Source organism: Berghia stephanieae, chromosome 2 (assembly GCF_034508935.2).
Source record: "Berghia stephanieae isolate SIO BIC M18660-M18661 chromosome 2, UCSD_Bste_1.3, whole genome shotgun sequence".
NCBI lineage: Eukaryota > Metazoa > Mollusca > Gastropoda > Nudibranchia > Aeolidiidae > Berghia > Berghia stephanieae.
In genome coordinates, this window is record NC_088361.1 from 51,378,960 (window position 1) to 51,405,778 (window position 26,819).

At 32.4% G+C, this 26,819-nt stretch overlaps 1 protein-coding gene across 4 annotated transcripts in view; it reads left to right on the forward strand.

Annotated features, from left to right (window-relative positions):
• LOC144965122 (centlein-like) overlaps positions 1–26,819 on the forward strand; it is a 44,092-nt gene that overhangs the window by 12,949 nt on the left and 4,324 nt on the right. For all 4 annotated transcript variants that reach the window (XM_078900077.1, XM_078900073.1, XM_078900074.1 and 1 more), the window contains exons 9-33: positions 1,272–1,328; positions 1,892–1,989; positions 3,809–3,918; positions 5,221–5,273; positions 6,478–6,561; positions 7,333–7,470; positions 8,305–8,345; positions 9,773–9,908; positions 10,297–10,412; positions 12,419–12,541; positions 13,420–13,520; positions 14,457–14,542; positions 15,257–15,345; positions 16,041–16,127; positions 16,627–16,783; positions 17,728–17,822; positions 18,576–18,678; positions 19,277–19,388; positions 20,114–20,424; positions 21,790–21,927; positions 22,266–22,363; positions 23,404–23,512; positions 24,162–24,221; positions 24,993–25,088; positions 25,538–25,723. In XM_078900077.1, the coding sequence (XP_078756203.1) occupies positions 1,272–1,328; positions 1,892–1,989; positions 3,809–3,918; positions 5,221–5,273; positions 6,478–6,561; positions 7,333–7,470; positions 8,305–8,345; positions 9,773–9,908; positions 10,297–10,412; positions 12,419–12,541; positions 13,420–13,520; positions 14,457–14,542; positions 15,257–15,345; positions 16,041–16,127; positions 16,627–16,783; positions 17,728–17,822; positions 18,576–18,678; positions 19,277–19,388; positions 20,114–20,424; positions 21,790–21,927; positions 22,266–22,363; positions 23,404–23,512; positions 24,162–24,221; positions 24,993–25,088; positions 25,538–25,723 (2,784 nt within the window). The remainder of the gene's footprint in view (positions 1–1,271; positions 1,329–1,891; positions 1,990–3,808; positions 3,919–5,220; positions 5,274–6,477; positions 6,562–7,332; positions 7,471–8,304; positions 8,346–9,772; positions 9,909–10,296; positions 10,413–12,418; positions 12,542–13,419; positions 13,521–14,456; positions 14,543–15,256; positions 15,346–16,040; positions 16,128–16,626; positions 16,784–17,727; positions 17,823–18,575; positions 18,679–19,276; positions 19,389–20,113; positions 20,425–21,789; positions 21,928–22,265; positions 22,364–23,403; positions 23,513–24,161; positions 24,222–24,992; positions 25,089–25,537; positions 25,724–26,819) is intronic.

A 26,819-nucleotide genomic window follows, 5' to 3' on the forward strand; every position in this document is an offset into this window, starting at 1 on the left:
CTCATTTGCAAATACTTGTTATGGGCCACAAAATTGAAAGGAATAGTTGATTATGATTATCAGTTAGACTCAGGACTCTAACCATAAGTCTAACATGGGAAGTCTTCCACAAACAACAGTTCAGGTCTCGAGTCTGAAATCTCATATGTGACAGAGAAATGAGAAACAGTACTTAGAGTTTATGAGAAAGTTTGATAAGTTGGTGAACCCCAGTACAGTACATTGTTGCATTGAACAAAATGCATTCAGCTGATCATTTTAAACAAAAATTTGGATCTAGGTCATGCAAAGGACAAACTACACCGGTATGCAGCATATTTTTTCAAAAGCGATGCACCTTCCACCCCTCAGAATTTATGGGTTTGACTACAATAGCATGAGGAATTGCTTATTCATTTATGAAGATAAAGTCAAATATTCATTATCAGTAGGGGTGATAGAGATGTGAGACTTGTTTTCAGACTCCACCCTTTCCAATACCCCATCAGTCCATTCATGAACCTTTAATATAGGTAATTTATCTGAATAGGATGGCGTAAGTAAAGTAAGTAGTCCTTCAGAGCCGTTATATTTGGCCTATAGAGCCGGAGTTTATCCCGGGCTCTATAGCGTGAGACGGACAATAGCAATGCTTGCTACCCTTAGGATAGGATGCTAGTCTATCACAAAGTGCTTTCCATCAGATCTAACAGACCCAGCTACCCAATCACTGCTGGGTGGACAGGAGGGTCGGAAAAAATCGGACCCCAATGGGATGGTGTAGGGAAGGGAAATTATGCTCTCAACCAGCGCCAACACAACTGCAAACAGTTTGTCGACCTGATGTCATCTTCTACCAAGAGAAAAATTGAGGCATGTTGTCACGTCTACGCCATTTTCTGCTAGCCTAGTAGTCCATTTTAAAACTCCAAATTCTCATGGGGTCCATAGTAAATATCTTTGTCAAATGTCTTGCTCAGCCACTATTTATTTGTCAAGTTATTATAATATGTATCTTAGAACACTTTTTTTGTCAGCTCTGATTTATTCCTCTAGCTATTTAGAATTGTTCCCTTTGTCTTTATTTAGTGAAATATTTATATCTATAAATTCCTTAATTCAATTTCATTTGCCAATCCACTAACCCATTGGACTTCTATGATAAATTAATTTTTATTTTATTGTTGCTCTTCTCTCATAAATTGGATGTTGTTATGGTATAGGTTTGGTAAAAGGTAATTTTTTAGAGCAGGCCATTTACTTATTTTAAGATTCTTTTGTATTTGTCACAGAACTTGGAGCAAGAAGTGTCTCAAAAAATGGTGAAATTTGAAGAATTGGTTAGAGAGGTAAGCGTTGGAAATGTACATAAAAAAAAGAGAGAAAAAGTGCCTTGTTTGATTGTTGTAGACTGAAAAAAAAAAAGAAGAAAATTATGGAGGTAAATGAAAGAGAAATAGTTTTGATGTTTTGATAAACAATTACAATTGAAAAGGAAATACATGACTTTTTTTTTTTTAAATCAAACTACATGGCCTAATCAATAGCATGGATATGGAATAAACAGATTATGTTTCAACACTTGCGTTAATATTTCTGGTAGAGTATTTGTGTATAAAACCAAGTGGTGATAAGTGTGCTATATGAAGGAAAAGTTTCTACATTGATTATACCACAGTAGTACTAAATTATAATTTCTTTAAGGATAAGTAATCTTTATTTCATCATTTCATGTTTTTTCTTGTGCTCAGTCATCAGACTGTCAATATAATTTTCACAATATTGGTCAAATGATCCATTCTAGTTATTTACAATACATTTTGAAATCCAACTGTGTAACTAGTTGAAGTAAAGTAAGTATACAACGAATGAGAATGATAAACGATGTAAATGTCTATGCTGACATCATCAGGTGGAAGACTCTACATACAGATTGTCAAAATATGAATCACAAACAGCCCAGCAGAGACGAGATTTGGAGTTCAAGAATCAAGAGTTAGAAAATGTCAGGTATGCGTTGTTATGTAATCATAACATATCATTTTATGTGAAGGGTAATTTAGGCCAACTGACCTTTGAATACCCTGTGTATTTAAATCTAATCATGATTATATTGGGAATCGATTAAGATAAGTTAAGATATACTTTTTTCGTCCTTGTATAGAAATTATAATTCTGTATCACAACTATATTCGGTTATATTTAAAAGTAATATCAAATGTAATGAAATTAAATAAATGTTGGCAAAGAATATTAAAAGTCTTAAAAAGTACAGTGGAACAATAAGAGGATATATGGTGACTATGTGTCGATAATACACTTATAATAGAATTCTTGCAATAGAATGTTTTCAATATAATTATATTAATAAATAAATAATCAAATGAATATGAAGATACTTTATAAACCGGTAAAAGTTAAATGATGTTATACTAAAAGTAGAGAGGGATAATACATAAAAATTGTGGAATTGCGATTGTGTAAATATTTACTCTGACGAATAAATAAATTATTTTGCACAATCACAGTATTTTGGTTATCAGCTTATTCATAGAAATATTTATAATTTGTTTTAAAGTAAAAGAATGTAGAGAAGAGATTGGATAGGAGTTATATATTATTTCTAAGCAGTAAAATGTATAAATATAATTATTGAATCACCTCTCTATAACATTATCATTATTTCATATATAGATAAATGAATATGTTAGCTTAAAAATTTTTTTAATAACCTTAATTGTAAATTTAAGACAGGACACAAAATTTAATATCATATGTTAGTTACTGTCTATTATGTTAATACTATCAATGACTGTGAAAATTCAATCTCTCTTATAAGATGGGACTATAATTAAGTCTAAGTAAGTGTCGATGCATTGTTTCTCACAGCCGTGGGGCGAAAAGAATTAAAATGTCTTTGTTTCTTTGTGACACAGTGCAGAAGACGACCGCGTCTTTTGCTGAGTTGAATCTCTTTGTGTTGTGGATGAGATTCGTCTCAAATGACTTTTTTGATTTTTTCATTACATGATTTCAGATAAAAATAATCAAAATCTAAAATTGAAGGAAATTTTAGCATTTTCTGGCAGTTTCAAACTCTGTCGATCTTCGACTTTTCAGATCTTTTGTTATTGCTATCCCAGGCTGGCAAACAGTAGCGTGGTACACTGATAATGCATGTGTCATAAAACAGAAAAAAAGCAGCCTATTGTTCAAATTCAGTCCATTGAGTTTTCTTTAAAAATACATTCTCGTTGCTTTTTGATGGCATAAGTGGACTTTTTTGTCCACTCTAACTTCTCGTCAATGACAACCCCCCCCCCCCCCAGATACTTTTATTCTTCTACTCTTTCAACAATTTCATCTTTTATAATAATGGGGTCATGACCATCTTATTTTTTTTTTTTAAAGCATTTTTTTAAATACGCCTACAGAAGCGGCATTTTTTGTTTTATACTTGATACTGTTCCAAAGTTTTAGTCTGTTATTTATAAAGAAATTCTCCTTATGTTGGTTTTGCATCTGCAAAAAAAAAAGATTTTAAAATGGTCTCCTCTAGTAATTTTGGTACTTGAAAATGAAAAAAAAAAATCAGTCTCCCTGAATTCTTCTATATTGTAATTCATATGTTTTTTTGAGGTTTTGTTTTTGTTACATGTATTGACAACTTTTTTTTGTTTGTTCGTAATCTGTGTGATTTTACTTTATCATTGAAAAGAGAACTTTGATTTTACTATCATAAAGACACTGAATCATGTAGCTAGCATATCTTATCACATCGCTTATTGTTGCATGAATTCCATTACTTTTTTTGGTTTGTTTCAACCAGGAAAGAACTGAAAGAGTTATGGATGGCTCACAATCAGCTGACTGAACACTCTGGTCAACAGGCTGATTTAATACGGCAACTACAGTCTCTGCAGCAAGATACACAAAAAAGTAATTCTGTTAATTTCTTTGGTTGGATGCCAACCTTATTGAATAAAGGAGAATGTTGAAAATTAAAAAGTATTGTTAGAAAATGACATCATCACTTTTTAAATAATTTGGTATTATTCATTTTCATATCTCTGCTATAACACTTTCTTACTTAATCTAAGTTTCTTCTTTTTGTGTGTCCACAGATCCTCTAATTATTAGGCAAAGATCATAAATCTAGGAGATTACGATTCAAATGTCAATATAATTATACCATTGCTAGATTGCAATGTAGTCTTAAGAATATATTTACTCCCAAAGTTTGAAAATGAAACATTATGTACATTTTTACGTAATTTTTAAATTCTGTCCAACAAGTATTGTTAACTTATTGCTTTTAATGGGAGTCGTTGGCTACTTGTAATCATACATGTTTGTACAGTCATGTCTTTATAATCTGGGAAGTGAGATGGTGAAAGATTTTCCCTCCTGAATTTGTAATTTATAATCTGGATTTCAAATATGAAAACATTTAATTTTGAACAATTTAGTTAAAAATATAGCGAATACCAAGATACTTGAAGTTGTTGACTGTTAAAATTTTGATAACAAAAATAAATTAGCTTCAAAAACAAAACAAAACTTAACTCAGAATATTTTTGACTCAAAAACCTTTTACAACGACAAAAGCAATTACGACTTCAGTTCATCGTGTGGATCAACAACTTTTTTCTATCCAACTCTTTCCTGGGATTCTTCTCGATTTTTGTCCTGCTACTCCGTTTGTGTTTTTATTTTCTTTAATAGTTGAACATCCCCAGCTGTTTTAAAAAATTATTATTCCTCATCCTCTCATCCCTTGACAGAAATGCAGACAGTATAATAGTTACCTTTTATCTTTGGCTGGACTATGATATATTTAAAGCTCTTCCATCCTCCAGGTCAAATACATTAAATAGCTTTGTTGTTGACGTTTCTGTAACATTAAAAAAACAAGAAGATAGGTTTGTTGGCTTTGTAATAACCCTTTAAACTCAAGGTCGGTTGCTTCCAGGTTAGTCCAGCTTTTCCGATCAATCTTTGCATTATAGTACTGCTGACAATTTTTCTTTGTGAAAAAGCCCTGAAGTGATCCCATGGCTACTAAGTTTGAATTTGGGAGGGACTGATATTTGAAAGATTCATTAATCCTGATTAATTGCTCGGAAGGAGATTATTGTAATCTGACTATTCTGTAATATATTCACATTTCACCCCCTTGTTGAAATTAACTATTTTCTTGACAATACTGTTCAATCAAATACACCTCGTTTTAAATTTCAGTGATGAAAAATCAGGAAGATGCTTTTACGCTTGAGAGTACATCACTACAACAGGTTAGTTTTTATATGTGACATTTGCTACAATTGTAACAATCAAAATTCTCTCAAATATAGAGTATAATTTACTTACCAGTTCAACTGAAAACAAAGAAAAAGGAGAATTTGTTTAGTACCTTAGTGCCTTGGAGTTGGTGTTGATAAACTCTCTTATAGCATGATATGAACAATGTTTTCCTACTTCTTTTGGTATTTTTAAACACTGATCATTGTCAAAGTCCCCCTACCCCCTTGTTTTGCACATAAGGTAGGAAGGGGGCATGAAGGGTTAAAAATCTATTTAAGAACTCCCTTATAAACAAGCTTCCCATTATCTGCCTTTTCATAAATTCTCTTGTATAATATTGTAATTAGCATGCCAATACCTGGTTTTAACAATCCAGGGCTTGTTGACCAGATTTTGATTTCTATCCCTTCATGTTTAGCCCAGTATATCAGAAACCGGCTGGTGAGAATGTTATTTAGTTTTATTCAGTGGATCTACTTTCAAATTGGATTATGCACTCCACATGTAGTTCAAAGCATATGAATTTGGATGAATAGAGTACATCAGAGTTGAATCACAGTTCCGGTTTGATACATTAGGTCTTTTATGATTGATTTTTACTATTATAACTCCAAAGCAATACCTGTAGGAGAAATAAAAAAGTAAAAACGCAACAATTCATTTCATATTGTCGTGAAGACCTTGAAGATCTTGATCATTGATATCGCCATACCTACATTTACATTTTGACATCATATCACCAATTATCATGGTGCATCAATTAAACAATCTGGCAATTCTTACTTTGACAAAATTTAAGTGACTGATGTATCCCATAGCATTTATTCGTAACCCCTATTTTGCACTTTTTGGGGGAAAGACAATGCAGATTATACATCTATTGACAGTAATGCAAATGAATTTATAAAGGACAGCTCACATTTTTTTTTCATTTGATCCTTATATATCATAAATTTAGTTCTAAAAAGCAAATCGGATGGAAAAATACAGGAAAAGAAACATTAAAAAAAAAACAGCCATCATCGACCGTTAAATAAACCTCAGACCTTTTGATTGCTAGGGCAAGTGATACAACATTAAATACTATATTATCTACAACTTTTTAGGATTTTTATTGAACCCCTATGCTTGCTCTCGGAATTTTAATTTAATAATATGATATTGTCTGTAATCTCTTTTTCTGTCTTTATCCAGCTTTTTACAGATGTAAATGCTAAGTATGAATCTGCCAAAGCAACTGAGGCTGATTTACGACAGCAAGTCTTGGAGCTGAAAAAGGTGATGAACCCATCTGGATTGTCATGCATGTTTTTGTTGCAGACAAAGAAAATATTCATGAAGTTATTTTTCTGATTTTTTAAACTTTCTTTTTGTTAATCCTTTTCAAATTTTCATTGAGTGTCCGCTTGCTTTAATCAGATTGAAGGTGTCAAACATAAATCAGCTTATTGTGGGATATATCATAAGCTTCATTTTACTCGAAAATAAAAGGAAAGGGCATATTGCAACATCATTTCAAAGCCCTACTTAGAGATAAAACAAAACAAGTTGAACAGCCATTGGAATCTATTAGAAATAACAATGAATAATTATTCAAACTTCTTTGTCTTGTGTGTTGACGAGAATCTGAATTTGTCATTTAGAAGATTAACAACTTGTTTTATTTATCCTACTGTTTTGAATTTTCTGTATAACAAGAAATGAAGTGAGTAGGAAAGTGCCAGTTGGGTAGAGTGGCTTAAGATAGACATAGAGTATGAAACCACTTTTTTTTTTGAGTGGTGGATAGCTCATACGGTAGAGTCATGCTCTCCCCAGACAGGCAGAGTTGTCGTACCAGTAAGGTCGCGGGTTCAAGCCCCCATCGCTGCCGTGAAATTTTTATTCTCTATTGTATTCTGGCACTTTCCTACTCACTTTATTTCTTGTTATTATTGCCTGCTCCAATCACTTTTCTGAATTTTATGTATGTGACTTGTTTTTTTGGGTTTTTTTTTTTTAAGTTTCCAGTTTGACACATTTAACAAATAGGCTAACTTCTTTCTTTAGAGTCTGATGGACAAAGATGACCTCATCTCATGTCTCCAATGTCAGCAGATGACAGAGAACTTACCCAGCCACAACCAACAATCAGCAACCACTACGATGCACCCAGAGTACAGTGGTAGTTTATTGGATATTGTCAAGGTAATAAAAACAACAAATCGTAAACATAATACAAAGCATTCAGGTCTACTGAACTGAAGTCTATCCTTTTTTTTCCTATAACATCAAACTGAAAGAACAATATTGTTAGCTGCACTTTTGAATTGGTTGTAAAAAATTACTTTCCACCAGATTTAGTGGACTCATTTTCTCAATCATTGTGGACAGATGGATGAAGATGTCTACAAATCTCCCTGTAGTTTGATCCATTTGTGTTGGAGTCCAGTGGTCTATCCATTGGGTGGTCGGGACTTTCTTAAATATCATATTTTTTCTTTTAGGTTGTGTCGCTGTTGTAAAAGATAATGCATCAAATTTGCTTTCAACTTCAGATGTATCTTCAATTTTGAAATCTTGTCCATTGTCAGTCTGTATTTTGAAGGGCATATATGCACAATTTTACCTACTCTCTGAAGGACAGATATAGTATCTTGTGTAATGAAATGTTATCTTTGTCCACAAATATTGTACACTTGCATTAGGTACTACATGTGTCATCCTGTATGTTAAATGTTCAATGGTCATAAGGTGAAGCAACTATTGCGAAACACTGAAAATATGGATATGAATTGTTCATGAGTACTAAAAGTATATCATTTTATTAAAAAATATATTTCAAACATTGTTGAATCTGATTAACATTTGAGACCTTTTAAACCTTTTTGCACTTATCATTTATAAATCAGCTCATAATGATATTTGCAAGACACTGTTGTTTGTCCATTGCATTATTTTATATACGCTTTGGTGATAAAAATATTTATTACTTTCCTCAAAACGTTTTGATAATATTGTTGTACCACTTTTGTTCGGCAGGAAGTGGACTCATTGGACAAAAGGGACAAAACCAGAGGACGGTAAGATTTTCATAATAGAGCGCCTTTTTTCAGCAAGGTTTTACCTGCTAACATTGATTCAGTAACCTCTCCCAATGACTGATACATTGTTAAAGTTTCAACTCTCTTCATCTATTATTAGGTGTAAGATAACCTTGCCAAATGAAGAAATCAGACTGCTTTGGCCTCGTCAAAACATTTCAATGCCATTTCAATCAACAATTATTGAAAATGGTGTTGTCTCTGTCCGAAACAATTGTAATATCGTCTATTAGGCATCATGTCTCGTCCTTCATGTTAAGTTTTCTGTTGGCCTTTGAGCACGTTTAGTGGATATTGGGCTATATAAATGCCCACGTTTTTTTTGTTTTTGTTTTTACTTTGTTGTTTTGTTTTTTTAGGAGAAAGAAAAAAAAGAGATGAACAACTCTTTAGCTATATTAAAAAAATAGTAAAAAAAGAAATTAATCTCACTGAAGTTTAATTCTGAATCTGGAAAAAGATGTCTTCCTTACCTCCCACCATCTCCCAATTTTAACCAAATATTCTAATGAACTTACCTTTACAAATGAGGATTACAAATCTGATTTATTGTGACAAATATACCAGGAAATGACAATGCAGACACTAGCCAGACTTGGATCAACACTTTTACAACCATCAATTCCAGTATCCTTAGACACAGTGAAACAAATAATCAAAACAAATAAGAGAGAGGAATGGATGAACAGTTGGGCAATGAACACCACAGGTAGATGTATGTTTTCCCATATGATCACTCCTGCAAAGACTGATAGCCTAAATAAGCTCAGAAGAACTAAGAACACAACACATACCACTCAACAGCCATTTAAGCAAAATTACAAAAGACACATCCCCTTCCTGCCCCCAATGTCAACACCCCAATGAAACAGTAACACACCACTTGCTTGAATGCCAACCTCTTGAAGACCTGAGATGCACATTCCTCCCACCAAATCCAAGCATCAGTAACACACTTTATAGTCACCTGGAATGACTACAAAAGACGTCTAACTTCTACGTCATGGCACAAGACTGAAGGGCTAGAGCTCAGGTGGTCGCTGGTTCGGATACGTAAGTAAGTAAATAAGATTTATTGTGACCACTTTGAAACCAGCAATCTCTAGTCCAATGCAAATAGGAAAGTCAGTTGTCACTTTTTTATTTATAGGTCATTATCATTCGACCTTTTATCACATTACAAAATTTTAATTCGCTGATTTTTTTTTTTCAAATAATTTTCTGCCAATCAAAATTCATTTTCTAGAGGGCATGATAACCATTTTTTAAATCAAAGAGGATTATAATATTTCCAACAACAACAACAAAAACAACAACAACAACAACAAAAATGAAAAGCAAAATAAAAAGATCATTTGGATTTTTTAATTTCAAACCATGAATGTATTATATAATTACATTGGCAGGTCTCCATTGATTGGACAAGAACCAACAAGGTCCCGCTCTTTGTCATCATCTCGACATGGCATCTCAGACTCAACCTGCCACACAGCCAGCGGTGACAGGACGATGGATGACCTGGAAACAAGCTTGAACTTTAAGGTTATTATCATTTGTTAAAGTAAACAGGTATATATTTGTTAGGTGCTTAGAAAAATGGATAGCTGTGAAGATAGTTGGGTTTTTTTTTCTTCCCAATAGATTGATTTTGTCATTTCATATGGATGTAAGTCTTTGAAATCAGAGAAATGAGGAATAGATGAATTGATTTAAATGCTTTTTATTTTGGCCTGTTAGGGGCTGTGAAATTTTTTGAAAATGCAAAAATTTAATTCTATTAAATGAGGAATTTTGAATAAATATGGGTAATTATTTATAAACTCATTACCACTGCCAGTTGAATTTGTGAGAAGTCCAGTTTTTAACATAAAGTGATGTGACTGAGCTCTGCAACTTGTGACTTATTCTTGTACATATGAAAACATTTCAGACAAGACAGGTGGAGGAATTGAGACGAGCTCATGACAGTCGCAGGCAGAGAATGCAAAATCTTCAGGCAAGTTATAAGCTTGCCAGGGAAGAAATCAGAACTCTGGAAGGGAGCGGGTAAGGTCATACTCTTAGCACAAAAGAATTGAATGTTTAAGCCATTGTTTTGGTAACTGATTCGACTCCTGCTTTCGATTTACACAAGTTAATCAATCATCAATTGTTACATTGACAGTTTTGGTTGAGTGATGTTGTATTATTTTATGTTTGCTCGTATGTAATCTAGATTTCATCTAGGAAATCTTCTATGACATTGGCGAGGCACTGACCTCTGATACTGTTGCTTGAAGTACTAAGTCTAGAGTTTAAAGCTTTGATCAAATGACCGAATTAGTGAATAAATAAATACATACTGTATTACCCATATTAACCACATTAAAGCAATTCATAAAATTGCCTTTCTCTATTCACTATCCAAGACATGAGAGACAGTGATATTCTTTATAGAGCTACTCAAACTGGATTGAAGATACTTTCTGTGAGGATAGTTTCCTTAGAGGGTGGGCTACCCCAACCAATACTATTTTCTGGCATTTTCTGCTCGACACAGTTTGGAGTTGGCCAGTTCTAAAAATCTGCTGGTTGCGCTTATCACTATCCATCAATTGATCATGTCTTAACCAACCCTGGAAGGAGAGAGAAGAGGGGGTTTGGGTTCTCAACCTTGCCCAAGGGTCTCTCATAGGCTAATGGTGGGAATGAGAGCTTCACTTTTCTTTAACAGACAAGTTGTCCCACTACTGAAAATAATGATAATGATGATGATAATAATAATTATATAATAATAATAATAATAATAATAATAATAATAATAATAATAATAATAATAATAATAATAATAATAATAATAATAATAATAATAATAATAATATAAATAATAATAATTATTAAATAATAAAAATAATAATAATAATAATAATAATAATAATAATAATAATAATAATAATAATAATAATAATGATAATAATAATAATAATAATAATGATGATGATGATGATGATAATAATAAGAATAAATAATTATAATATTCATAATCATCAGCATCATCATCATCATCATTATCATAATATGATATTATTGTTGGTTGTTTGTGTGTGTGTGTGTGTGTGTATGTGTGTGTGTGTGCGTGTGTGCATGCACACGTGTAAGTGTTTGTGAGTGGAATCATGCTGTGCATGGATGTATTGATATTTTTGATATATGTACATGTCATTGTATTGCACTCAGAGCCTGCATTATATAGCAGGAAAAGCTGTGCTTAACAAATGTACACTATTATTATTATTATTATTATTATTATTATTATTATTATTATTATTATTATTATTATTATTATTATTATTATTATTATCATTATTATTATTATTATTATTATTATTATTATTATTATTATTATTATTATTATTATTATTATTATTATTGTTATTATTATTATTGTTATTATGATGATGATGATATTGATGATGACGATGATGATGGTGAAATTTGATTAAAAATGATGTTTAAAAATATTTATACAACCAACACATTCTTCATTAGAAGTTGTATTGCCAGTCACAAGCCTGGATAAATGCAAATGGACTATAGTAAATCTGAAAAATTGCTCAATTTCATGCCACTGCTTAATTGGAACGCCGCTTAATTGGGACTATTTGTCGGGAACTGAGCCGACCCAATAAACCGGTTTGGACTGTAACAAGAAGAAGAAGAAGAATGATAATGATAAGAAAAACAGTAATGATATTAATAAAATATGTTTCATACAAATGATAATGATTCCAAAAATCAATAGGTCTGCTATCTTAAATACGGATCATCATCATCATCATCATCATCATCATCATCATCATCATCATCATCATCATCATCATCATCATCATCATAAGTATAATCATAATCATCATCATAATCATCATCATCATCAGATTCTACCAAGTTTGCAGGTCTCTATCATATTTCCTTAAGTGTTGATGAAGCTGAAAAGAAAAATATCTGTAAAAAATATTTAGTCTTTTCTAGAGGTAGATGACAAAGTATGAACATTACTTTCTATTTATTTACAGTAAGGGTAAAACCAAACGACCAAAAAGAGCCAATCCCAGATCTTTACAGAAAGAAAACAGTGATCAAGTCTGGAATGAGCTGGCGTTTTTCAAAGCACAGAACAGGTCAATGACAGTGGAAAAGTAAGTGTCCGATAAACTTACTTGGACATTCTGAATTCTCAGATTTTAGAAAACATCTTCACTTGCATTCCTCATTTCAACTCTTGGTATAAATGCATAAAACAGAATTTTACTTTAATCAGCTTTTATCACTGTTAGAGGAATAATAATAAAGAAGAAGAAGGAGGAGGAGAGGAAGAGGAGGAGGAAAACTAATGTTGATATTAAGGAGATCTCCTTTCCGATCAGAGCATAAATTTCAGTTGTGAAATTTAAGTGGAGCATGATGGAATCAAAAGACACAGAAAGAAAATCAAATTTATATCCTAAATAATTATAAGACATTTGCATTAGTTTCTTTTTAAAAAATTATCATTGACATATGCCGATGATGTAAACAAATGTGTAAATTCAGAGAAGTACGTTTTTACCCTGTACTCTGCTAATCATTAATTTGTTGTATTTTGCTCGTTTATTGATAGAGGGTAAAAAATTCACCAAAAAAAAAAATATTCATTAGTTTCTTTCAGTTAAGCATGATATACATTCTCAGTTATGCGCTGGTCAAATGCTCTATTAAGGTACCTGAACTTGTTCCAAATCTGCAGATAGTTTATTGGGAAAAAGAATTGTCCAACCAGAAGTGATTCGGTGTCTAGGTGTAAGTTAGAGCTGGTGGTAAATTCTTTTTGGGATAGACCAATGTCCTATCCAAAGGGCAGCAAGCAACGATTAATGTCCAGTCAACATAACTGAAACTGGAATAAACTGGTGTATGGCTCCAATCGATTTGTTGTCCATTAATTTCTTTTGACTATAAATATCATGACATACATTTTTCTGTTATTCTTAGCATCAATCAAACCATCACTGTTGTCCCCTCTGTCATTTATCAACAGATTGGAGTTACAAGAGGAGTTGGATCTGTTACGAGTCCAAACAAGTCAGGATGCTGCTACCATTCATGAACTCAAAGTCTGTGCTCAAAGCCTTCAAGAAGGTTAGTCTTTGTATTGAAGTAATCATTATGGTGTCCATTCATAGCTTCTCACAAAGGTTAGTTTTATGTCAGTAAATCATGCCTTCTCCATCACCACCTCCTCATCTTCTTGTTCCTCCTCCTCTTGTTCTTCCTCTCCATGATCCTCATCTTCCTCCTCTCATTTTCCACCACCTCCTCCTCCTCCTCTTCTTCTTCTTTCTCTTGTTGTTGTTGTTGTTGTTGTTGTTGTTGTTGTTGTTGTTGTTCTTCTTCTTCTTCTTCTTCTTCTTCTTCTTTTTCTTCTTCTTCTTCTTCTTCTTCTTCTTCTTCTTCTTCTTCTTCTTCTTCTTCTTCTTCTTCTTCTTCTTCTTCTTCTTCTTGAATTCAGGTGACAGTAATACAGTAAGAATTGGTTGAGTGAGTAATTAGTCAACATATGCACTCACTTCTCATTGAATGACAGTGACAGTGCTTCATTATATGTAGCGCTGTATGTCGTGCAAAATGCACAATGCTTACATCACAAATTTTTGAAGACTGTTACTAATTTTGAAATAATTGCTTTTGTTTGGGATTCCATAATCCAAATTACTTTTCCAATCCCAACAACTTAGGTGGAACAGAGGTTTTTAGATTACAGGGACAGGAATTTAATGCATTTTTTAAGTCCCAACATTGTACTTTAGCTTGATAACAGAAGTTATTTATTCCAAAATGTTCCTCACTTGGAAACAAAAGGGAAAGATGAATATCGAAATATGGATGCTTATCTGAAATTTGTTATCCTGACAACCTGCGCTGCACAGTATTTGCTGTTTGAATTAACAATATTCAATCTTTTGTACAAAGTTGTTACTAAATTTTTCTCTTTTTTAAAAAAATATTTTTTTTTTACCGTATGTGGATTTATAATTTCAATATATTTTTAAAAATTTGTCATCCCTTCCAAATCAGAGCATGAGTTTCAATTGCGAAAAGTAAAGCGAGACATGATGGAAACAAGAGACACAGAGAATCAACTTAATATCCTGAAGAAGCAGGTAGGGACAAATATTAAATTCACGTTTGGTTTGGAAGATACTGTCAGTTTACGACTCCAGGTTGTAGCAGGAGGTTGGATATTAGCCATACTGAAAAAGTCCAGGATGTTTGGTGTTGGTCTGTGTTGTTTTATTCCAGATTAAAATCAGACCCAGCTACCCAGTGATTGCAGTTGTTCAGATGATTGATTCATTATTATATATTGTGATAAAAAGGCTTTTCATTATCAAGACAGAAGCAACTGTCTTGTTTTGTTTTTATAAACATGTAATGATTTTCAATCATCAAATTATCATTCAATCACATCAAATAGATAAAGCTTGAAATGGGCATAGACATATGATTGAGAATATTGAAGTATTAATTTTTTTTTAATTTTAGCATTCTATTTTTGGATGAAACATTTCACACACATAACTATATAGGCAATTAGACAGCTCAGCGAGCTTGCTGGTAATGAAAGATTATGTTGTGTAAGACTGTAATTAATAAATTACTCTCAAAGTGGCACATACAATGTGGAATTGAATTCTGAGTTCCGCCTGGGCTGTTTTGGGGAAAAATATAGCTTTGATACAGGGGGCATCGCAAACTGTATAAATGCACTATGTGTAGTGTGCATATTTAATGTATATAGATGACGGGAACTCAGGTTATTTGCTTGTTAGTTGATGAATAATGGCCTACGTGTAAATGGTTTTCATCATTTGAAGGTTCAAAGCAAAACAATCAACATGGAAAGGTTAGAAAGGGAGATGATGAATGCCGTTACTCAGAGAGATGATTTAGTACAGGAAAAGAGGTGAGTATATACCTGTGACCACTGGGGTGAATGAGACAGTGAACGTTTAATTTTAAGGAAATATGATCAGAATAATGGCATTTATCTTGTCAGCTTCAAACACTGCTTCATAGTCGATTTAAACCTAAATGTCTGTCTGGTCCACCCCAATTGAGGTGGTGGAACATATTTTATTTGTAATCTTGGGATCTTAATTCTGATGTCTTTTAAACACACGATCAAAGATTTTGGATAGTTATCATTTGTTTTCATTAATGTCTTATATTCTTAAAAGGGGCTCTACAGAAATGTTTGAGATGAAATTAATAAACCGTTATAATTGTTTTGTGTTGCTTTCTACTACACGAGTTTAATTTCAATAATAAATATCTGTAAAAAGTGGTCCAGAAAGATCTACATTGGATTCCATACAAACCATTTTGATAATTCCATCCCAAAAGTTTATTTATTTACTTCTTTGGGAAATCATCAGTTTCTTATTTCCTTTAAAAGTTATCATTCATTAAAATTGGGAAAAAATGATGTTTATCTAACAGTCCAAGATAAGTGACATAACGTGTAAAAAAGGTCATCAGACTAAAAATAAAGGAAAGAAATTGTAACTGATATAAATGATACCTCTTCATTCTTCTTCAATTGGACTTTATGGTAAAACAAGCTGTTTAAACAAAACGAATGCTATATCAAATCTCCAGCAAACTGATGACACAGCTTGTTGCAACACAACAAGAAGCCTCCAACCATCGAATGGAACTGGCAGACATCAAACACCAGCTACAAAAGTAAGTTTTGTTGACTTAATTGTCATAGCTGTACATGCCAAAATTAAAACTTTTCATCAAACTTAATTGATTATCTATCGTTAATTATTAAATTATTAAATGTTTCCAATCATAGTCTCATACATATGTTTGAAAATGAGGAAAAGATCAGGAATTTGTATGTGGTGATCCTGAGAAGACAATATTGTAATAAAAGAAAAACATACTAGTCCAAGCCACTCTATTGTTTCCTTTGAGGCCTATGAATTCGAGCAATAAAAATATACAACAAAAATATGGAAAGTAGTTTATGGTAAAGAATATAATAAAATAAAGGAATGTTTAGGGAGCAGATTGCCTCCTGAAGCTGATGATCAGGCTTTTTGTTCTTTTGTTTTTTTTTTTGTTTTTTTTTGTCAGATAACTTTTGATCAATTGTTTTTCTGGTTTTATAAGGTGAAGTAAAAAACAAAACAAAAAAACATCTATTTTCTGTTCTTCCCTTTTAATTTTCTGACAGCTTACGCCACCAATTAGAAGAGAAGAGCCAAAATACTTTGTTGTCATCTCAACAGCAAGAAGCTGGAGCTGATGATTTAGTAAAGGAAGTTTCAGCACGTCTTATAGCCAAACAACAGCAAGTGAATTTCAACAAAAAAGGATCATTGTCTAAAAAGGTGGGATTGCTATAGGACACTTATACCACTTTATGCAATGATAGTGTCACATATATTGGTTGAGTGAAAGCAAAAAGGAAATGAATATAATAAAAAACGACATTTTAAATCTTATCTGAATGATGGATTACATCCATTTTGTTTTTTTAAAAACCATGATATATGGATTGATTGTGAAAACAAGGGCAGCACTGCGGTACGATGTGGTTTTTGTCTTGTAACCAGAAATACCTGGTGCACATCCCACTCACTACATTGTGTGGCTTCGAGCAAATCACCTCACAGAGCACCGTATCTTATGGATACCCAAAGTGGTTATTGTCACTCAATAAAAAAAAGTCCCTTGCAAGCATGAATTATAGAGAACAAAAAACAACAATCCTTTTTAGAAATTTGGATGACATCAAACATGAAAATGCATAACAAAGACGTAGAAGCATCAATCAATGCACAGCACAGTTGATGGAGAATATCTTAAAGAACTTTGCCTTCCGTCTTTATCACATTTCAAGCATGCATTGATCTTGATCATTCCTGTACACATTGTATGATTTGTTGGACGCCAGAAATTAACAAAAAAATAACCACTAAAAATACTAAAATTTCTCATTCATTTTATTGGTAACCTTTTCTTAAGTGTCTATTTTAAAGACATGCGATATAAGGATGTCTTATGACTATGTAAGCAACAGGGATCCATCTTTTTTGCTGAAGGAAATAACAAATTGTCGAAAGTAGTTTGTGAACCTGGAACTCCCTACATTTCTCACTCATTTGAAGGTGCCATTAATAATCTACTTCACTACAAAATAGAGAATTGATGTTGATATAAGCAGACTTTAGTTGTATCATCTGTCCGTCAAAACAGTGTATGTAACGGTAATTCAACAACTAATTAGAAAAGAAAAATTGTATTTTTATTCCCATTTCCCCTCCCTTTCCAGTATCAGAAAACATTAAATACCAGCATCGAAAAGATGTCAGACATGTTTGAGGATTTCAATGAGGATGGATGGGAAGAAATAAGTCAGAATGACAGGTAAACTAGAATATTAATCTTTCGTTGACGTGTTTTTTTCATTAGCCTTTTTTTCCCCATTGGTTTTATTGTGGTTTTTTTTGTTTGTTTTTTTTTGTTACAGCTTGCTTTGATTTTGTTTGCTCGGTTTGCCATCACTTTTTAAAATTCTCTCTATGACTTAAGGTTTTCCATTGAATTTTGCAATTTTTCTACAACAATTTTTTTTTATCTCTCTACGACTTTTTTATACTCCTTAAGACTTGAATTTGTTCTCTTTATGATTATTTATACTCAACAAATTTTGCTGCTTTTGTTAATTATCAATGATATTTGTTTTAGTATTATTTCTTGAAAGCCAGAAAAAGATTTTCATTTATTTAATTATTTTTTTTTTGGTCTGAGAATTTTTATTTGTATATGTCCGTATATTTAAATGCTGTGTTATGGGCTTTGAACTGAGTTTATAAGAAGGCAAAATCGAAAAAGGGCAATGCATTGAAACTTGCAATCAAATACCCAAAGAATGGTATTTTACGAGAAGAGCAGGCACTGATATACAATATAATGTCTGGCAAATCCTTTACTGATCCCAGTCTGAGACTTAGTAGAAAATACATCATCACCTACTTTATTTTGCGCATCTGCAAGCCAATCCAAGAACTCTATAGACTTTGTTATTAATTCAAACAGGAACCCAATATTTTCTCAACTGCTTCTGTTCCAGTTATTCTTATAACATCTGACAAAATCCACTTTGGATCTATTTTACAGTGACACACAGTCTGAGGATGGTAGTTTGGGTGATTCTATTGTACTTCAGTCTCAAACTGCCAAAGACAGGAAGCCTCGAGGACTGGACACCAAGAAAAGAAAGGTAGGATGCAACTATCAGGATAGACAGAGGTGGAGCTTTGTTGATGGTCTATAATTATTGTTATTATCATCATCATCATCATCATCATCATCATCATCATCATCATCATCATCATCATCATCATCATTTTTGTTGTTGTTCTTGTTGTTCTTGTTATTATTATTGTTATTTTAACTCCTTGAGTGATTACGACCTATGTGATTTTTGATTATTAAAAACATGAAATAAGGCATGCAAGGAATACAACAGGGAATCTATCAAAAAATGCATAAATACATAAGAAGTAAAAAGAATTTAAACAGGTAAGAATGCAGGAACCTGACACGGGTAAGAAAATGATGCTAATTTTATGGTATCCCGGAAGTTCCATGGTAATGCCATTGATAGTTTTGATAACATTATTGATTTTAACTTTATCTGTTATAGTTTTAGTAATCTTTTAAGTATATGAATAACTTGACAGGAGTTGATTTGAAAGAACATTGCAATGTATTTCTTTATTAATTGATCTCATGAGTCCCCAGTGATCAATTTAGAAAATTCATAACGTTTTCAAGAAGAATAAACGTACAATGCTTTTTTTTTAATCCCCTTAAAGCCTCGTCGTGTACCTTCTGCTCGCCATTTAGTACCTCGACCTTGCCGACAGAAAGTTTCAGCCAAGCCTGTGAGACCTTGTGTCAAGTCCTCTACCAAAAAATCTGATACGGGTATAAACCAATCTTTCTTGCCTTCATTTTATTGCTATGTTACAATGAGGATTAAGTTGTGTAATTAAGTTTAAAAATGAAAATAGAAGTGAAAGTTGGATTTCTATCAGTATAACAAGAGTAGGTATATTACATATGTTTTGACATCTAGTGTTTCTCTAGAAATTTTGTATTGCAATTGCTTTATACAATAAATAAATTGTTGTGTGCCATTCCTTTTAAGCGATTTAAGATTTATTTTGATTAGACCATATTAATTAACAGACAATTTGCCTTAACTTTCACGAGCGGCCTCTTACAGATTTATGTTTCTGGGAATAAGCACATAGGCAGTTCATTTTCTCTAAGTACCTCTATATATAGGGTAGATTCCTTACTATCTGCTGTATATTTCTGTTCGTATATGTAATAGAATGTTTTTCATGTGATATTCACTATACTATGTAAATGTGGAATTTAAAAATCAGATTAAAATATAAAAAGCATTTAGAGATGGATGTTGAATAAAGATATCTATGAAAAAAAAATAATCTATTTTTATTATCCTAAGTATTGATTGATCAGAGAACCACTGATTACTCTATTCAAACAAGAGCATAAATAATGGTTGAGTGATGAAAGGTATTTGAAGAGAATATAATTGTCTTTGAATTATGATTGACAATACCATTAGCTATTTTTTCATAGTTTATTACTAAAACTGTCTGATGTTTTATATCTTATAGTGGAATTAAGAGAATTCGCCACCTCCCCAATCAACTTCCTGACTTCAAATGACCAAAGTAGGCCACAAACTTTCCATTCTCACAACAACTCACTACGCAAATCCTCTCTTCGACGTTGTTCAGTTGAAGCCAAACAAATTTCGTCATTAAAGAACCGTATCCAACATCTACAGCAGCAAGTTGTCTTGTTGAAAAAATTCAAGTTTGGGGCCATTAAATCAGAACTGGAGTTGAAGGAAAGCGTGGAAAAACTCCAGTCAGAATTGACCTCAACATCTGGGAGACTGAAGACTGCCAAGCAACAAATACTGGTAATAATTATTTATTTATAAGCGCTTCACCATCCACTGTTAATTTTCTCTCGTATATGTTATACTTTAAATACCTTGATGATAAAATTAAGTCATGATGCTAAATGGTCTAGCCCCAAGTTACACAATGCCATATAAAGTAGAGAGAAAATTACAAGAAATAATTATCTCAAGGGATAAACCTCAGACCTTTCAATTACTTACCATACATGTTACTTATACGGTAGTAATATTATCTGATCATTTAACAATTGTATTTGTTTGAAATTTGTTCTTAAAAAACAGGCTTGCTTTTTTGTTTTTGTTTTGGTGAAATGTTTATATTTTTAAAATAGTGGAAAGTTTACAACAGATAACTCGATTTCTTAGTGAGGAATATAAACATCGAATTATCTCATTAGTCAGACAAATTCAATTCTGTAATTGTAGTTTAGCTGGCAATGAGAAGGCCTGGTTTGAGCCCCAGCCAAGGAAAGCTTTTTTTTCTTTTCTAATTTTTACCTTCATATATCTGCTTCGTTTAACACTGTGTCATCATGTGTCAAAGTTTTATTTTGTTTGTCCATCAGAGCCTGTTGTTTTTGTGTAAATAGCTGAATAAAATTCACTGTACCACATGTATATAATTTCTGTCAGGGTTATAAGTATTGAATTAGGGATCCCGATAAGTTAGTTAAGTGGGTAGGGCACCCGATAATATGCTTGTCAATGTTGATACAGTTTTTAAAACTTTTTTTTCTCCCTGCTCATAAAAATCAGCATTCCTCAGCTGATGTGTTATTTGAACCTTGGAAAAAAATTGAAAATAAATTGGGGCGTATTTATAAATCATTTAGTAGATGAGCTTATATCTCTTAATTGAAGCAGAGCTGCCAAAGTGTCTTAATGAATAATCATTGTCAAATACAACTTTGACGTCTCTTTTCACTGACAACTTCTGAAGTATTAGTTTTATCTTTGATGGCCATTATTTTAATATAGAATATTGAAATTTAAAATTACTGTACACAAAACGTGATGGAAAATCTTGCTCCAGTTATACGGGAATGATTACTTTGGATGCTTTTATCTTGCTTAATAACCTTATTAAAAAATATGGATTTACTATATGCTTACTGTGGTGTAGAATGTATTTTAAAAATAATATTTGCATCCTCTGAAGCATTATCCTATGCTACTTGGTTCACTCGTTTAATAATCCTTTTGTTTTGTTTTTTCTTTTTTTTTTAGGGGGGGGGGGGGGGGTGGGTCTCATGGCTTTTATTTCACCTGAAATGTCAGAAATAACACTTTAAAATTCAGTAAAATTCTGAAAGCTAACAAACACCAAACATAAATCTACCTTATAACATCATATCATGCCAGAAACTTCAAACTGAGTTGGATGGAATCCAAAAAGAGAGATCAGATTTGGGCGGTATCCAAAGTGTTTCACAAATCAAGTCTTACGATAAGAAAATTGGGGACAGCCAAGAACTCAAAGTATTGGAGGCCAAACTAAAGGTATGAGAGTGATGAAATATCAAATTTGTTTATTTCTTTTTGTAAAATGATCAGAGGTTTCTGTCACAAAATTTATTTCATAAGCGCTCTTCTCTTCTACTTCATCATCTTCTCCTCCTTCCCCTCCTCTTCCTCCTCTTTATACTCTACCTCTGCCTTATTCATCGACACCCACTCCCCTTCTTCCCTTTTCCCTCTTCCATTATTATTATTATCATCATCATCATTATCATCATCATCATCATCACCATCATCATCATCTCCACCGTCTTTGTGATTTGTATAGTCTATTTCTTTTGTTTATTTGCCTAACACCAATGTTATCATTGTTCCTTTAGGTGGCTACAAGTGAGGCATCTAGACATTCTGCTGCAATGAGAAATCTCAAGACCGAAAACGATGGATTACAGGAGCAAATACGGAACCTGCAAGACAGGTATGATTTCGTTAAATTATTAAAAATGTTGTATTCCTTAAGCTTTAGGTCTTGAAAATATTGAACAAAGAGTAATATAGCAACTTTATAATTTAATATACGAAACTTTATTGCCTGGAAAGATAAGATATATAATGTGGATAGGTTAGTGACGTCACTTACTGAACTCTCTACCCTCCTATAATTTTTGTACCCGTCCACATATTTTTTTTTTACTTTTTATTTTTTTTTTTTTAATCAAAAATAAATTGTTTGTTTATGGTCTGGAATAAGGTAATATCTTTTGCTCTTGAGAGAATACTGGCAATTTTCTTGTATTTATTTATTTATTTATTTATTTATTTATTTTTTTTTTTTAATTTTTTAATTAAAAATTTTATTTTTTTAAATTTTTGAATGATATGTTTTCATTCTTGTAAACCATCTCCCTGGGTTAAATTTTATAATTGTTAGATTTTTAATATCTAATGCTGTGCGTTTTATAAATATTTGTGTATATCGCTTTTTGATTCTGTGACGGTATCTCTGTGGGACTTTGAAGTGAATCGACTTGACATTAGTCATCGAATGATATAGCGCCTCATCTTGCAAGAAAGTAATGTTGAGCTATTACTGTTGGTGACTGGATGGGTGATAATAATTGCAAAATGCTGTCACTAACATTGTGCATTTGGGCTAAGCTTTTTACTCAGATTATCCGCTTAACTCGGTGCAATTGAATTCCTAGCTATAGGCAGTGATGTACATTTAAGAGAACTAACACAAAAGGACATTTAGCAGTTGACTTGCACTGTATGAAGTAGAAATTTGGTTCCAGTTGACCTGCTGGAATAGGAAATGAAGCATAATTAAGTGTGTTTAGCATGAAGATGTAACATTGTGCTGCTTAGCCTCTGGTTCCGTACATGTTAATTCAATTAGAAATGTGAATGTTTTTTGCAAGTTAGACAGGCTTACGTTAATGTTTTACTCTCTCTGATTTTTTATGTTATGAAGGATGGAACACTCACTTTGAACTTTTTTTCTCTCTGTTTTTAAAGAACAAATCACCTGGAAAGAGATGTGAATCAGAAACGAAACCTTCTTGAAAGTCAGAGAATCAAATTAAAACATGCACAAGATCTCAGCAAGAGTGATGCTAGCAATGTGGTGAGTTACCATGATGATGATGATAAGGATGATGATGATGGTGATAATGATGAAAATATTATTAATAATAATAATAATAATGATAATAATAATAATAATAATAATAATAATAATAATAATAATAATGATGATGATGATGATGATGATGATGATGATGATGATGATGATGATGATGATGATGATGATGAGGAGGAGGAGGAGGAGGAGAAGGAGGAAGGAGAATGAAGAGTGTGAAGAGGTGGAGGAAGGAAGAAGAGCAGGAGGAGGAGGAGAAGAAGAAGAAAGAGGAGGGAAGAGAAGATGAGAAGAGGATTTTATGAAGATTTCCACCTTAAGATAGGGTTTCCCGGTTTAAAACCTGGCAAAGGAACTGTGACAGTTATGTCAATGGATTTTTTTTCTAGCATTTCCCATGCCCAGAATATTAAACGTGCCTAAAAGATAATACGCTTCGACTTTTTATCTTAATGTTATTCAACTGAAAGAATACATATTGCAAAAGAATATGAAGAGAGTATGGTTATGGAACATGGATAAATTAGATAAAACAATGTGAGATGATAATTATGATATATATTTGATATTGCATTTATATATATATATATATAGAGTTGTTATAAACATTATCTTATTTTTAATGACCTACTAGGAAGAGCTCCAGACAAAGATCAAACTATTGGCTGATGCTAATAACAAGTTGAAAGTTCAGGTAAGAGAAATCATGAGAATAGAGATTGCAACAGCATATATCAGCTTCAATTAAATTACAGAATATTTTATACAGGAATACATATAAGTATGAAATATTTTTCCTTAGAGTTTTCAAATCATGGTGAACCCAGTTGTTCCTTTTGTAGATTACGAACTGAATGAGATGAGTTTGATTCTGTACCACCTCAATTTTTTTAAGCAGTTAATGGATGGCCAGGCATATACATAATTTGAATTCACATTATTCTTTTTTTAATTTGCTTATTAGTTAACCAGCATTCTATCCAAGGGGTTTCAATAAATAGTTCTTTATAGCCTATGGAACCTGAGTTAGCCTTGTTTTCTGAAGCATTATATTGTAAGTAACAAATGCTTGCTACCCTTTTGATAAAACGATGCTATATCGCAAAATACTTTTTAAAATATCTTATTGCCGATCTTATAACAGATAAAGAACTCAACTCAACCTGGGATTCAAACTTGTCCTCTTCCCTGTGAGTCTAGAACTCTAACAACTTCACCTTTACACACAACAATAACCACAATAAACTCAGGATTCACGGGCTTTTAAAGGATTTTTATGACTTTTTATGTATCCATGAAAGTTTTACTGGATATAATTTTTAATGCACTTTTCATCGAATACCATGACATATGTCTGAACACCTAAATGATTAAATTAGTTGAGAATGAAAATGAAATCATGCTTTTAACACTAGATTGAGTTCATGACCTTTTTCTTTCTGTAATTTTATTTCAACCTCCTTAGGTGGATTCTCTAAAGAAAAGGATTAGTGTTGTTTCAAAAGAGAAGAAAGAATATGAGGACAGGTTTCTCAAAGTTTCTCTCGAGCTTGATCATAAGGTCAGTGAATGGTGCATTTTTGAACGTCTTTTATCACCATCATCATAATCAACAGGATTGACTTTGATATCAGAGAATGGAGTATTTTTATGCACAGCATCAATTCTCATATTAACAAATTCTGAATCGATCATTGTATGCCTTAAGACAATATTAACATGTCTGCTTGTCTTTCTGTCTGTTTACCTGTCTGTCTGTTTATTCAGTCTTTCATTCTTGTTTATTCTACTTACATATCAATTTATATGCCTGCCTACCCAATTTTCTACTTAGCCTCACTACCTACAGACTTAAATTTCTGTCAGTCCACCCATCATTAATTTTTTTCATGCTTGCAATGATCGGTTAAATATATAGATTTCTTCATTAAAAACAAACAAACTAATATAGAGCTGCATAAAGGGCTTTTGGTCAATTCTTTTTTCTTTTTTTAAAATTCTAATTCTCAGACCAAACTACTGCAAGAGTCATCTTCCAGGAAGGCAGATCTCCAAGTGGCCCTTTCAGAATTGGAATCGTCAGCCCAACACCAATTACGCGGCTTGGCCAGTCAGTCAGAGGCAGCTATTGATGCAGCCAAAGACAGACTGGCTGCCTCCCAAGTCAAAATCGGACAATTTCAGTCTCTTATTAAAGTAAGGATATGTTTTTAAACGACTAACATAACATAACATAACATATGGTATAGGGCAAAATAGGATAAGATCCCTTGAATGCCCTTAATATTAATAGTAATGCCATGATTCTATTGATTAAAGATTACAATAATGATACTCGTGGTAAAGATAGTATTTCAACTTAAATGTACTCATGTGGTGTACAAAAATATATCTTGAACCGTGACATGCAAAGCACACACACACACACACACACACACACACACACACACACACACACACACACACATATACACACGCGTATAGAAGATAACCATAATAATATAATAATGCATAATATATACATACAAGATTGAAAGCCATGTCAACAGCAGTGCAAACACGTAGTCATATATAAATCTCCCATCATATAATTCCCTATCTACTAACACCTTGAAATAATCCATAGATTTTGCATTCTTTGTTTCAAATTTCAAACTGTTCCATTTCTGAACATTACGAATACCGAACCAGTTTTGTCTTATGTTTGTTTTGCATCTAGAGACAAAAATCTTAAACTTGTCCCCTCTAGTAAAAGTAATATTAGAATATGAAAAAAAAATCAGAAAAGTCTATCCTATCCATACCATGTACAAACCTGAATTAAATCCCCACGAATTCTTCTATATTCATTTGGTATGTTAACAAAGGTGGAGATGAAGGTTACTGAAACTAGGATTTGTTTTAAATTAACATTTTTTCAGCCTCAGGATGCTTTTTCCCCTCCCCCTGATCCAATCCTGTCCTGACGCTGTTCTTAGTTGCATTTATTTGTGATTATTTTAATGGGAGATTGTTTTGGCTATTACATTACCATATAGCCAGTATGTTGATTTGAATAGTACAATATTTGCCTAGAAAATTCAGTATTCATTTTCCCATCATTTTTATCATAACACAACAATAGAAAAAAACTTGTTGAATGGTGTACGTGGAATATCATAACAGCGATTTTTATTACATACATAATTTAACTTCCATATATAGCATTGTTTGCACCCAATTTTGTCTTGCCAATCTTACTCCTTTTATCAATCTACCAAAGTCAGAATTTTTAAATATTTTTTCTTAATTA